Here is a 15220-nt window from a genome sequence, read left to right on the forward strand (position 1 = left end):
ACTTGTTTCTTTGTGTTTACATTAGCCTAAACCAAGGAAGCCTGTTGTTAAACGTCAATCACCCTGGCCATCATCTCAATTGAAGTTAACTCCACAACATTCTGGTGTTGAATTACGAAAGAGAAGTTTCAGTAAGAAGGAAGGTAGTCCTAAGAAGTTTGCCATTGCTGGTGCATGTAGCACAACTGTCTCTGTGCCACTCTTGAAGCGACCTATTCCTCCTGCTAAACAACCTCTAAACTTACCCGTAGCAAGTCCTAGGAATCCGCAGGAAGATGAAGAAAGATCAAGTAAAATTACAAGTTTACCGCAACAGCTGAAGAGCAGACCTACCACCCGAACTTCCATGCAAACTTCTGAAGGCATGTCCAAGTCTAGTTTTCAACAGTACATTCTTGCCACAGCAGATTACATGCATACAACTAGTGAACCATTCAGCATGGTTAGCGGAAGTCCATTAGACTCACGAGCACAAAGCCAAACTCCAGGCAAACGGATGCCATTGAGGGTACATAGCTTACCAGATTTCTCAATGTACGCCAGTAGAGAAGCTCTGGAAGATGGTGATGAACCAGTGAGTGGTCATTACTCCAGGCAGCAAGATGATAACAGTTTAAATTCGGCTGGTACTCAGTCAGCTATGGAACTAGTCAGTAAAAGGCAGAGCAGAGCACTGAAACTAGAAGTTGACTTGAGAGATGCCACAAGGTTAGTTATTACAGACACCCACAGTGAAGCCACTTCAACACAACAAATAATGCAAGAACAAACAACAACACCCACAGAACAGTCTGAATTGCCCACAGTCAATGTAATAGAGTCACAAACTCCACATCCAAACACTACTAACATGTATGATCATAATGTAACTGTAACTGATGGTATCTACTGGGACCAGCAAAGTGTTACTGATAACTTGGCTGTTAGTGATGCTGTAACAGAGAGTAGTTCAACTGTGACACTAAAGGATGAAGTCCTCAGTCATTCACTACACCATCATGGTCCTTCGTACTCTGATAGTTTGTGTGGTGGTCAGTCTACTGCTGAGAGGTCACTGACATACGACCAAGGTAGTTCCCAGGTTTGTAGTGAACAAGATTTAGGTGATGTCCAGGAAGATGATTACCTTGGTAGTGGTATTCTATCTAGTATGGCTGCCGGTGAATTAGATGCTTCAATGAGAGCGCAAACAGATATGGACATTAATGCTGCCTTTGATGTGAATATCAATGCAGTTATGGTTACGTTACCCGATCACTTAGATAACACTTCTCCAATGAGTCACCATATTACTACCTCTGTGATGACTGATAATTATCCCTCTAGTAAACTAACTACTTATATGGGTAGTGGTATCACACCATCACAACGGTCCCATATTGGTTTGATACCTTATCAAGATCCCTCCTTCACTCATGTACTGAAGGAAACTAGTGTATCAGCACCAGCTATGGTGGCCTTAGGTGCCCAGCACAGCATTTACCCTGAGAATGTTGAGGAAAGTCATTCCATAAGTAATCTTCCACAAGCTGAGGTTATATCAGCAATTCTAAAACCCACCACTAGGGAGGAGCTGTCACCAAAAAATATACTACATCATGATGACGACTTATTGACACCAGCATTGGCTGACTGTGTGTTTCATCATGACTCAGAAAATATACCTGCTACTGCTGGCTTGTCCCTAAAAGAGAAGGACTCATCTCTTCAACAAACTGAAAGTAAGGATTTAAGCAGTTTAGTGAATGACAATACTAAGGATACGAGTTGTGATCATGACGTGGAGCAGGAAGAATCTCAAGAACCTTTTAGTTTCCAACAACCATCAGATTCTAGTTCCACTGATAAAGATGCTTATTTCCAATTTAACACACTATCTGGTGTAAATTTAAATACTGACACTGATCCCAGTTTAGCAGATCACACTATGGAAATAGAACCAAAACACACAGCAGATATCTCTGATAATCAAAATGTAGTGACAAAGCCAGCTTCATCATGGAGTGACCAGATAATGGCAAAGCTGTTAAACAATCAAGCTGACGATGTGCCTGTTCAGTCTTTAGCAGTAAGTTTTGAGAAGTTTGATGCATGCATGGCTACGAATAAGACCCCATATCAAGTACATAGGTCCCTTACAAAGCTAAGGTATACTTCATAATGTCATAATTTGACATCCCATTATCATGGCCATATTTTTGGTACTATTAGATGGATAATGTGTGTATGTTTGTGTATAGAAACACCATTCCATGTACCCATATACCATTCACAGGAGTTTTTAGCTTATACTAATAAGCCTGTGACATTGGAGGACATTATGAGTATCAAGGGGGAGTCCCTAACACCTGGCATACAGCCACATGAGGATGCTCCTCATGATAATGGTGGTGAATTGGGAGACAATAAGGCCAGCACAGGTAGGCAGACATCTGCCACTCCTAGACTGCTTAAATCTGCTGGTAAGAAGAAAGTGATGTTTTTATCTGAGTGGCCACAGAGCAAGACAGACCTTGAAACAAACTTGACATTTAAACGACTTGCTGAGGTACATACATGTATATAGTTGTCGATGTTTGTGTGATTGTTGTCAATGTAATGATGCTGTTGTCATATGATACACAATGCTGTTATGAATGACGTACATTTTATCTGCTAATCTTTTAATCTACGTATGTACGTACTACATACATAGCTTGTTGTCATTGTTTAATTCATCACATGTTACTGTTACCTGTAGCCATCATCAAGGAACAGTATCCATCACTTTTGTATTGTACCAGAGTCACCTCAACTACCTTACCAGCTGCAGGTTTTGTCCTGCAAACTGCACAGTGAGCCCCACCCCTCTACTGAGGTGATGTACAGTAAACTACATGTAGTGTAATGATGTGCTTGTATTTGCTAACAGTACCATATGTGTACTTACAATCATGCTCAGTGGATATGAGTGTCACATAAAGGACCTGGTGATAAAACCTTGTTACAAAAAAGTTTTGTGGCAACAGTTTGATTGAAAAGTTTGTGATCAACCAAACTGTACTGGATAGAAGTGTATAGATGATTTAATTTTTTCAAGTGGAGACTTTTTTTTTTTTTTTTTTTTTGCAATCTACAACATAACTAGAAGTTTGTTTACTAAATCCAACATGTGGTTTCCCCTACCCTATGTACATACGTACTATACATACGTATGTGGTGTGTAGCTAGCTAGTAGTTGTAAATATAGAGAATGATCATGTGTGTACTGATGTTGCAGACTGATATTCCAGAACTGACCAAGCCCCCTACAACTCCAGAGATAGAAGGATCAGTAAGGCAGCCTAAACAAATGAAGACCTTAGTGAAAGAAGATACACGTAAACATGATCCTGCTGACATGATTGTGGAAGGGAGAGCACTTCACATCATCAGTGACTCAAGCAGGTTTGTATGAGTACTCTTGTATAACAGCACAAATTTTACGTATATAGCAAAGGATGCATTTTTAATGCAATTTCTTAGACTTTATAGCCATACACATGGTCTGACAAAACCAGTCTTATTAGCTTTTCCAATAGACAAATTCCATAATAAGGCTTTATAGCATATAGAAATAACCATTGCCCCTAGCAACCTGAATTTCCCATTATTTTTAGGTGATAACGGTATCTTCTCCAAATTTTGAAAGGATAGCATGTACGTATTATATGTCATAAGATATGATGTTTTGAAATTTGTTGTTTTCCCGTACATATCTATGTGAGAGGACTACAGTTTCCCCTTCTGGGCAATCACTAAAATGAGGTATTTCAATGTACCAAAAATTCAAAAGTACATATATCTCAATTTTACATAATTTGTAGGTGTGAATGTCAACAATAACCTCTCCAAGTTATAAATGGATAGTGTATATAGGTCATAAGATATGACATTCTTTGAATCCCATGATTTGTGTGATTACTGAGAAGGGGAAACTGTTGCCCCTCTCATTGACAATGTATGGGAAAATTTCAACTTCAAAATGTCATATCTCATAACTTATATATGCTATCCTTTTAAAAATTGGAGAGGTGACTTAAGACATTGACACCTGCAAATAATGTAAAATTTAGGTTGCTAGGGGCAACGGTCGATTTTTTCACTATTATGAAATTTGTCCTTTGATAATAATAACTTGTCTTGTGAATAAGGTAGCAACTTAAAACCTTGTCAACGTACGGCTGTAGCATGGCACAATATTGTGGCAAAGTTTCTTCAAGTAGGTTAATTGAATGCATGGGAAGTTATGCATTATCATTCTGTAAGACTGGTTTTGTCAGATCAGGCACATACTGTACATTGAAATTTGGTATATTTATATGCTATGTATGTTACCTCTATTGTAGCCTGTTGTGGAAGCTGGCTCCAGCTAAGCTAAGCCTGTTCCCATCCACAATCAAGTCTCATCTGTTCCCTCAATACCATGGGTTGTCTAGGCCTCAGTCATCCAGTCAGGCTAAGATTGTTGTTAAACTACCAGTGGAGAATGATGCTGCATCGCATAGCCGTAAACAAAGTGCTAGAATAGGGTCAGTGTATTTGAGAATACAATATATACCTATTTGTGTACCATTTGTCACTCTGCAGATCATCTAGTCTTGAATTCAGATCTTTAGTGGACTTTTCCAAGTACAGTGCAAAAGAGCTCCCAAAGCTTGTCCCATTTCCAGACCCAGCTAACATCAAGCAGCAGTCATCCATACCATCATGTAGCTCCTCATACACTTCACTGTTTACTACAGACACTGCTACTGCTAGTGAGAGTCAGAGAGCTGCTACCCAACCTACTGCTGACAGTGATGATGATGTTGCAAATATTGCTAATGCTGATAATAAAGGGGAGAGCAGTAGTAGTAGTAGTGATGATGATGAAATGCATGAAATGGTTAGTTTTTGTACAAGTATGTGGCATGCATGTGTGTGCGTGTGTGTGTTAGGCAATGACCATTTATCAGGCAGGCAAAGGCATTTTGCATTTTAATTTGTGAGTGAGTGTGGTGTGTACGTACATGTAGCATAATGCAGTTATCAAAATAATGTAATTGCTTGTACAATTAAAGTACTTTCTCTAGGAAAACTGGTCTTGTCGTCTATTTATGTACATGCATCAAGAAATGTTTTTAAGAATTAAGAATGTTGTAACTTGCTAATGGTCGAAGTTACATGTATCAAATTTTCACACCAATTCCTTACCTTTCAGATTATCCATTGTACAAATAGCCACTACTAAGCTTCCCACCATTTAAGATAGTTTTTTACTCAAAGTTGATTGGCTCCAATAAGGGCAGGGGTTGAGAGAGGGCAAAAGATTGCTTACAAAATGAAAGAGGAATTCGTAGGGATGACAGTTATGAGCCAGTCAGGGCTCGAAACTGGTTAAATAAAAAGAAATTAACAGCACCAGTCTTTATTCAACACCACGGAGCCATACAAATGCATACAGCCATCCCAAGGTTGTCCAGAGCTCCATAAAGGCCCTGGACTGCTTGTACAGCTCACCACTGGACTAGGAGTAAAACAGCCAGCAAAAGCAGACCACTTAAGCCTGCATTGAATTGACAATGAAATTTGGCAGTATATTCATATTGCTTTGTGTTGTGGTGAAAATCAAACCTGCAATCATGGGTGATAATAGCAGTTTTCCCTGATCCAGTCAAAAATGTTGTTCCCTGTTTTCTGGACAAGTATAACCATCGAGATATTCAGATTTCTTCTCCTACAGCAATCATATAGAATGAGACAGCCGAGGAGATCTACTATAACAACAGTACAACTTTCAGAACTGAGGAAGGTATCATCTGCCATGAGACAAGAGATGTCTAAACTACAGCAGTGCAATGAAAATGAGGAGACCAGTGATATAGCTTCATCATCCACCACTTCTGTTATTACTGATACTGTGCAAGTGAAAAGGTGTGATTTGTATATAGTAACAATGTTTTGCATGCTACGTATGTGTTTCAGTACAAGGAAATACATGCAATGTTCTTGTAGAACCTCATGTAGTTACTACTACGGCCATGTTAACTATGAACATAAGAATTGAGATTATGTGATGTTTGCCTAAAGATTGAGATGTTCATCATGTCCAGGGGTGGATCCAGCCTTTAGAAGGAGGGGGGGGCACCAGGGCAGTAGGTACGTATGTAATAGTTATACCATGGCTGCGAGGGATTTTGCTGATATATACACCCAAAGCACGAGGGCCGCAGGCCCGAGGGCTGCGGGTGTATATGTCAGCAAAATCCCAAGCAGCCATGGTACAAGTGATATATATCACTTGGGGCGCACTCACCTAATAGGTGAAAGAACTAATGAGAACTCATCCCATTTGTTTTATACAGTAGCATCTGAAGATCGATTGTGGTTTTAATAGCGTGGGCTAATAGCCATCAAAACGTTGTCCATACGTTAAAACGTCATTAATACGTTACTATGCTTCAACACGCAATGTTAGAAAACTTGCGATTGTGGGATGGAGTTTATATTGTTATCATTTTTGTACTAAGTTAAGCCAACTAACTTCGCTATTGGGACAGTAAGTAAGTTATTACATTAAGTTAAGTACTTAGAACTGTAAGTTACTAACCTATTTCAACGTAGCAGTAGTAGCTTTGCTGTTCCATGGTCTGTTCAAAGGTTGATATGCGGTGGGTAGAAATACGCATCCACAATCGCCCAAACAATTATTTTGTGCCTTCATTATCCTTTAGTAACAACCAACTACTCTATCTTAGCCTATGTACTAAGCTTAGCAACCTCTACAAAACCGAGTCCCACAATACAAAGCTCTATGTCGCTCAATATAACGAGTCAAAGCGCATCGATTCTTTGAACTGGCTGGGTATCAAAGTCATTGGCAAACCGCTTTCCCATGATATTGCCCGGGCAATATGCGAGTTAAACACCGAGCGGCGCCTTTGAACGCCCACGCTAAAGTGGTATATATATACGTATGTGTAAGCAGGCGTCTGGGGATGCAGCTCCTCAGATTTTATAATTCTAATGCTGAAACATTAGGTAGTAGATTAGTTACAAATATTTGTGACCCGCTGAGCGAAAACTGGCCGTTTTCACAAAATTTTAATTCGACATAAAACTGTATTGAAATACACTGGGAAAAATACTCATGCTACATGAAAAATTTACGCATGCTTTAATTGTGTTCGTATGCACTGAAATTAGGCTCAAATTAATAAAACCTATATATCACTGGATTCGCCTGTTTATGAAGAGTAGAAAATCTTTGTTTCCTGTTTACACAGCAAAGGATACATGAGTTACAGGCATGTATTTTCGATGTGGTAATACGACGTTCATCGTCGTCATTTCTTGGTTGGAATGGCCTTCTTCTTTGTCAACACGGAGGAGTACAGGGAAAGCACTATACCTTGCCAGTTCATGGTGCACAGATTAAGCCAAGCTCTGTCTTCATAGCTTGTTTTAATCATGAGTTATGATAGATTATCTAAGCACCTGTAATTTATTTCCCGTATTGTTGCTGTACAAATCAAGTTTATCACTGTTCCAACTGTCAAGCACTATAACTCCAAGACCATTCACAATAAAAGGCTAAAACTTTAGCTGTTCACTCTTTTGTTACTATAGATTACAGAGATGCAATAAAATGGAATTTGAGGAATATGTGAAAATAGCGGTTTATGCTCAGCGGGTCACATTTGGGAATACCTAACTGTACTTAGTAGGGTCTCTCCTAGAATGAATGGTGACCACCAAAAATGCTGCTGTTAAAAACCATCATAGAAACACAAGCGATGAAAATCACCTATACAAAATAGCCTAGTGCATCTAACATCCGATCCAACATTAAAGCTAAGAAACTATTTTCAGATGTCCAATGTTAAATTTTTCAAAACCTGAATTTTGGTCAGCCTGCCTGCCTGCCTGACCACAGTTGCAATCCCCAAAGCAGTGCACATGCATAGCCACCATTTCATCCCATCAGTAACAAACTCATGAGTGGCATGTGCCTTTTCTGGGTACAACAGCATGCAAAGCACACTCACCATCCAAAGCATGATGGAGTCTGGGGGAATCTCCCCACTAGAAAGTTTTATCCTTCTGTGATCAATTCTGGGGAAATTGTACATGCTGACTGCTCTATTAGAGCAACTGACTGTTCTATTGTCTTGATATTGGCTAAATCAGAAAATCAATAGAGGGGCTTAGGCCCTCCTTGCCCTACTCCCATAACCCAGTTTCTACACCTAATCTGTGACGGCACTTATAAACCAAATGATCATGACCACTTCCTGAACGGTGTCACACCCTTAGCAATACCCCGTAGTGATCTAGTTACAATCAGTTGCAGTTTTCTGTAGGGAAATAAGACATGATGGAAACTGCCCCTTAATCTATTGCATTGTTCACTCAAGATAAGCAAGGAGATCAAGATTCTCTACTACAGTAGTCATAGCCACACGCGTGTATCATAGCTATGTTATAACAAAAAATTTACCAAACTAATACAATCAAAATTATATTATTAAAAATTGGCTCAAGGCCTTTTTGGGTTTGTCCATATCCTGTTATAGTCCAATACTTATCAAGTCCATTCTTTAAATCATTAAGATTGTTGGCTGTCACTACATAATTTGGGAGGTTGTTCCAATTTAATGGGGGAAGTAGGTTTTACAGTGTTAAAAACTAGTGAAACAAAACAAGAGATTATGATGAATGATGGTATTACAACATAGCCATATTATATGGTAGAAAATTGCATGGTACCACTATCTGTTCAGTGCCAAAGTAAGGATTTTCCCAAATCATTCATTGTAAAATCTCTTGTTTCACTACTTTTTATCACTGAAACCTCCTTTTTAAATGTACTGTAATTATTATCCTTTCTGAGCGCATGGTCTTCATTTAAATGGGACACACTTTGATGAGAATTGTGGGCGTAGTTGCATGCATTGTCTGTTCCAATTGAGTATTTGACTGGTACATTCTTACTGTTTGTACAGACACTGTGTATCAATGCCTAACATTACATATGTTGGTGGCAAGCCAGTGGATGTCAAATTAGACTTTGATGACTTCACCAATACTATGTCTGAGGTATGTACAGTAATATAATATGATATTAACCATTGTTTGTATCTGATCTTGAAATAATGACTGTAGTCGGTATACAATAACTAGAGCTCTTTATATGTTTATATATGTTCATACAGTGGAGAGTCAAATATCTGAACATCACAGTCAAACGACTATTCTATTAAAGTATGTTGTGTGCAGGCATATGCTCTATTAGAGTAATTGATGGCTGTTTGATTTAATTATGATATATGAATATCCCTCCCCATAATAGCTTAGATATTTGACTCTCCATTTGTCTAAACACTTTTATGATTACATCGTACACATCAGGGACCATACTGTGTCGTGACTGTGTGCATATTGTACGTAGTCAGGATTTATATCAAATGAGGGATTCTTTGCTAGTCTTGTTATTAGAGCTTTACAGTGACCAGCACTGAAGGTCGCCTTTGAATTACCTACCTAACCTAGTAAAGTTGGAGACTTTAAGACTACTTTAAACTAACTAATAAGGTGAAACAGAAAATGGGCCAAAGAAAGGGAATCTTTTTGAAGGGGAACTCTAATTTACTTAAGAATAAGTCTAAAACTGGTAAACAACCCAGCTACACTGTTAAATAACGAGACCTTCATATTCCTGTAACTGCACAATCGAAAAAAACAATATGCGAATATGAGTATCACAATAAAGCAATATTCCAATGTATCACTAGAAAATTGGCATGGCATATCAAACTTTCAATGATCAGACTAATGAGTGAGTAGCACTTGTACATGCACACTGATATCACATCACAGGTGGAGAAACAACAAGGTCAACTAGCATCTTATCATGGCCTCTCCAAGACAGAAGATCAAGCCATAGACAGTGATGAGGTACTAGTAGTACTTTTTACTGTGTATGCAAACATAATCTTGTGCATACACAATTACAGGAGCACATTGAATCCTATGGACAAGGGAGTATGTAACTCCGCACACTATTAATACTATGAGCGAAATTCAAACATGACGTCCAGTGTTACTATGTACGTATATAATTGGTTACATCATTCTTATGGCCAACAGGAATACACTGAATGAGTTGCTACTCCTTCATCTTGTGTGAAGGTAGCAAAGCTGCTTCAATAGGAAGACTGTCGAGTAGAAGGTAAAGCTCGGAATAGTCAAGCGGACTAATTTTGTTTGATTATCAACTGTAGAAAGACAACTATTCCTCCATCATGTCAATGAACTTTGTTTCCACATAGATCTATGGTTTCCATAGCTTCAGTTTCATCGCAACTGAAACGTGACATACTCAAGCATGTGCCTCCGCATAATATCCTAATTAGGAAATTTTAAAAGTTATTTGTTATAGTACATGGCAGCCATGTTTGAATTTTGCTGTTTAAGGAGTTACATGCTCCCTTGTCCAAAGGGCCCAGTACGCTCCTGATGATTATATCCAGCTATTGTGTAATTGTGGTTTAGTGTAACTATTAACACTGGTGCTATTTGTACAGTGTTTATCTGGTACTACTGATCTGGACTCAGTATTCCTCAGAGGTGCAGTATTGGTGTAAACTTGTATGCATTGATTTAGTTGTATTTGCTATCAGATGAACAACAGTTTCAGCAACGTGGAAGAAGATTTAGACCGTATGAGAATATAGGCATATTTGTATTCTGTTGTGTCGGATATACATTGTGTGTGTGTGTGTGTGTGTGTGTGTGTGTGTGTGTGTGTGTGTGTGTGTGTGTGTGTGTGTGTGTGTGTGTGTGTGTGTGTGTGTGTGTGTGTGTGTGTGTGTGTGTGTGTGCATGTGTGTTGGATGTGTGTGTGTGTTGGATGTGTGTGTGTGTGTGTGTGTGTGTGTGTGTGTGTGTGTGTGTGTGTGTGTGTGTGTGTGTGTGTGTGTGTGTGTGTGTGTGTGTGTGTGTGTGTGTGTGCATGTGTGTTGGATGTATGCATGCATTAGGGATACATTTATGGTGTATTGAAACATTTCAGAGCCCACACAAGACCTGGTAGAGGAGGGAGACAGAAGACAGTTAGGAAGAGAACTAAAAGTGCTCTGGTATGCAAGTAACCATACATATGCACATATAGGTGAACGTATGCACATATGGGTGAACGTATGTACATACCGGAAAGAATAGCACCAGGTTTATTGTTTTCATCTGAATGTACATCCCAACTATCAATTGCTGAAATAGTGAAGTGGCCCGCTTCGTTTTCAGCTATGTTCAGCCAGTTACACAGCGTTACAAACAAAAAGCATGAGGAGAAGGACCTCTGCAATGAGTCAATCCAGCCACAATGGAAAACTCGAACGATTCCTGTCAAGCGTAGGTAAGCTATCAAGCGACACTACCGCAAATCAACAGCTTACATTGCCTGCAAAGATAAATGGGCCACAAGAGGACTGAGATAAGTCCATGAAGCATGCATTGTACTTATTGCAGTATGCCAAAAGGCACCAGTTGGGCATTAAAATATCAAGGCCGTATCCTAGTCGTGCTTGTCAGAAGCATTATTTGTCAGTCAGTCAGTTGAAAATTCCACCTTTTTTGATTTCGTAGCCACATTTTGGAAGTTCATACTGAAGGCACTTTTGGGCTTCTAACCAATATTGCCAGGGTGCTATTGTAAGGCTGGTTTTAGGGTGATATTTTTGGCCAGAAAAACCCAAACCTTCATGATCTCGATATAATACACCATGCATACATACACATTTACATGCACAGAGCACATCAGTTGAGTTATCGGATGCCTATTATTGTTAGCTGACTTAAGCTCCTTATCTTTGATAGCATTACTATTATTTTACAGGCTAGAGCATACAAAGCAAAGAAGTTAATCAGCCAACCAGCCAGACAGCTGAAGAGGTATAAAACAATCACCACACAAGTACATGTTGATATTGAATGTTGTTTTCCTTATCAAGGTGTGCATCGTTTCCCCTTCTAGCAGGAACCACTAGTAGTATTGAAATTACCCCACCTAGTTCAGAGTGAGTGTACTATTTGCTATATTCACAACTACAACTGTAAATGTATATAGTAGCTAGTACTGATCTGGTCCTTTTATTACTACAAGGCTATACATTTTCATAAGACCAAAGTTTGCTCATTTGAAATTTTTCTGTTCATTGAAAGTAGCAGGCTCTGTGGGGCGTCACTATTCAGTGGACTGGACTACTGGACTGGAACACTGGACTGGACTACTGGACTGACATATTTTTGGTTTTTGCACATTCTATGGTTGGATTTTTGCTAGTAAGAACCCTTTGGGCACCTGCAGCCCACTTCTAAACACTTCTAAACACTGAAGACAAACAGTGGAATATGCGAAAACTGTCTCTTAATAATGCTGCAGGCAGTGCAGGGAATTCCGCCAGTGAATGTGACAGCAATAGTTAACCAGCAATCAACTAGCAAGTAGACAATATCCTTCAAGATATATCCTTAGAGCAAGCTTGCAGCAAGCTAGTCTCATTAGTCTTGTTCTCACTAGTCTCGCTGTTTCAGTGTAGGGGCTTATCAAATAAAGATTATAAGTGCCCATGCTGAAAAATCTCTAATTGGTAAGCCCCTGCACTGACTGGCCATGCTGGCGAGACTAGCTTGTTCCTCAAAGATATCTCGAAAGATTGTCTACTGGCTAGTTGATCGCTGGTTAACTATTGCTGTCATATTCAGTTCCCTGCACTGCCTGCAGCATTAATACACACCAGGTAAGCGGGAATAAGTGTTGTATAGTGGCATAATGAACAGTAGCGAAATTATTAAGAGACAGTTTTCACATATTCCACTGTTTGTCTTCAGTGTTTAGAAGTGGGCTGCAGGTACCCAAAGGGTTCTTACTAGCAAGACTCAATAAAACCAACCTCAGAATGTGTAAAAACCAAAAATATGTCAGTCCAGTAGTCCAGTCCAGTGTTCCAGTCCAGTAGTCCAGTCCACTGAATAGTAACCCCCGGCTCTGTGAAAGTTTGCAAGTATTTAACATGTCAAGCCTCAAAATTGAAAGTTAGTCCCTAAAATGTTGATCATAATGTATTACAACTGATGATGTATATGTCTTTAGTTACAGGAAGAGTAGAAGATTAAGTGATCCAGTTTATTATGACTTTGACTCACTTGTAAGATCCTACAATAAAAGGTAACACTGGAAATATGTGACCATGATTTTTTTTAAATCATTGATCTTCGCACACACCATTGGAATTTTATTTTTCACTACAAATAAAACAGTACAGTACACATCCATGTCACCTATTTGGTCAGACTGCTAGACATTTGTGAGGTATGCAAGTGAAGGTTACAGCCATTGTCAATGGTTCAGTATAGAATGAAAGAAGTTCACTAGGTTAGTCTTTTGCATAAACAAGGATAGCCATCGTCAAAATTTTATAAAGCATTAACATTCCTGACAAATCTACAAAATTTGATATTACACTTGTCCAACATACGTAGAGCTACTATTTAATATTTGTTTCTAACCTTATCCTAGCTTATGACAGAGATAATCATAGTTGGTAAAGCGTGGTGACCAAGTAAGTGTATTCGCCCCATTGTGTACCATTGAAAAGTATACCTCACTAATGTCAGACTAGCGGTGGTCGTTATGTGTTTTTGTAATACACACCTCTATGTGTGTAATTACATGGTGCATACGTACATAGTTAGCATACATACATACATACATTTATATGTAAAAGGACTGAGTGATCCTGTTGGTAATATTCTCTTACTTTATATGTATAGTTTTACAACTGAGAAGGAGTGTTACAAATGGGTAGACCAACTATGGGATGTGTGGTTTGAAGAGGCATATGCTGAATGTAAAGCAGGTGTGTAGTGTATTTTTTTATGAATGTGTTTATGTGTGTATATATACATAGGTAGTAGCACATAGCTGTGTATTTAAACAGTAGCTGTCTTGTATTTTATTTGACAGCACTGGAGATGCCACTACATTCCAGTAGTTCTTTTACACCATCAAACAGCAAACTACAGATAACCAAAGAGAAGTATGTACATGTGCGTGTGTGTGCGTGCGTGCATTTGTGTATGATTGAAGGTGAATATTTTCTCTCATTTGTAGATCTAAAGAAGAGGGGAGCCCTAAAATATATGAGCTACAAAATATTGATAAAACTATCTTTGATGATGAGGCATCAGAAAGCAATACCTCAGAGAAGGTAGATGAAGTATCCCTTGACATACAGAAAGCTACTACAGTGGAGACGAAAGCAATTTATTTGTGTCGTAGAGGGGCTCTGTTGAGAAAGGTAATACCTCATATTGTCATATACTATTACTGAAATATGTACCTATAGCTTGGAAAACTTGTTGATGCTAGGGATGATTTAGAAAAGTTAGTAATACTCAATGACATACTTGCATACTGTAATTTGCATTATTTTAGTACCGTATAGCGGGAAATTTTCGAAAGGTTAAATTTTCGAAAAATTCGAAAATAACAAGGTGTTTTCGAAAATATTTTTTCGAAAATAGTAGCTAGATCCTGGATTTGAAGTGACAATCAAAGAAAGTATAGCTAGGTATATATAAGTGATTTTGCAAGTGCACGCATGCATAGTTTCTACTAATATCAGTTAGCTATAGGCCTAACGTATTATAGCTATGTATATAGGCACTGGGTCATACACAAGTAGCTAGCCATATAGCTATAGCCACCACGCGCGAGCATATGAGCGAGCACGAATGACACCACGAGTCTTGAAGCTCGAGAGAGCAAAAATTACTAGGAAAGACTATCTATAAGGACTAAAAAACGCCATGTATACTTAGCTATGGCTCAATCCGCAGGCCACTGAGGCGAAATCCGCCAAACAACATGGTTCAACCTACGAAGGAAGACCCTAGGGTCGATAGACGAGATTCTATCAAAGCCAGATTTGGCGTTTATCTAGCTATACTGAACAATCAAAGCAGCTATGTACGTGATCAACGCAACCACTGCTAGCTTCCTCCGTGAATTAATTATCTATGGTGCGGCGCGGTAAAGAGGCATTGTTTCGAAAATATTTTTTCGAATTACCAATCAAGAACTCTTTTTCGAAAATTTAACCTTTCGAAAATTTCCCGCTATACGGTACAAAAAAATTCATGAATAAGATTTATACTG

At 38.8% G+C, this 15220-nt stretch overlaps 1 protein-coding gene across 2 annotated transcripts in view; it reads left to right on the top strand.

Annotated features, from left to right (window-relative positions):
• Positions 1 to 15220, top strand: part of LOC136260310 (uncharacterized) — a 60330-nt gene that overhangs the window by 2873 nt on the left and 42237 nt on the right. For both annotated transcript variants that reach the window (XM_066054001.1, XM_066054002.1), the window contains exons 5-23: positions 26 to 2068; positions 2276 to 2548; positions 2741 to 2857; positions 3260 to 3426; positions 4368 to 4550; positions 4609 to 4906; positions 5744 to 5934; positions 9006 to 9099; positions 9880 to 9957; positions 10587 to 10629; positions 10683 to 10722; positions 11075 to 11141; positions 11897 to 11952; positions 12012 to 12077; positions 13154 to 13228; positions 13834 to 13919; positions 14027 to 14099; positions 14174 to 14360; positions 14409 to 14446. In XM_066054001.1, coding sequence (XP_065910073.1) covers positions 26 to 2068; positions 2276 to 2548; positions 2741 to 2857; positions 3260 to 3426; positions 4368 to 4550; positions 4609 to 4906; positions 5744 to 5934; positions 9006 to 9099; positions 9880 to 9957; positions 10587 to 10629; positions 10683 to 10722; positions 11075 to 11141; positions 11897 to 11952; positions 12012 to 12077; positions 13154 to 13228; positions 13834 to 13919; positions 14027 to 14099; positions 14174 to 14360; positions 14409 to 14446 — 4175 coding nt within the window. The remainder of the gene's footprint in view (positions 1 to 25; positions 2069 to 2275; positions 2549 to 2740; positions 2858 to 3259; positions 3427 to 4367; positions 4551 to 4608; positions 4907 to 5743; positions 5935 to 9005; positions 9100 to 9879; positions 9958 to 10586; positions 10630 to 10682; positions 10723 to 11074; positions 11142 to 11896; positions 11953 to 12011; positions 12078 to 13153; positions 13229 to 13833; positions 13920 to 14026; positions 14100 to 14173; positions 14361 to 14408; positions 14447 to 15220) is intronic.

Source organism: Dysidea avara, chromosome 7, assembly GCF_963678975.1.
Source record: "Dysidea avara chromosome 7, odDysAvar1.4, whole genome shotgun sequence".
In the NCBI taxonomy this organism is placed as follows: domain Eukaryota; kingdom Metazoa; phylum Porifera; class Demospongiae; order Dictyoceratida; family Dysideidae; genus Dysidea; species Dysidea avara.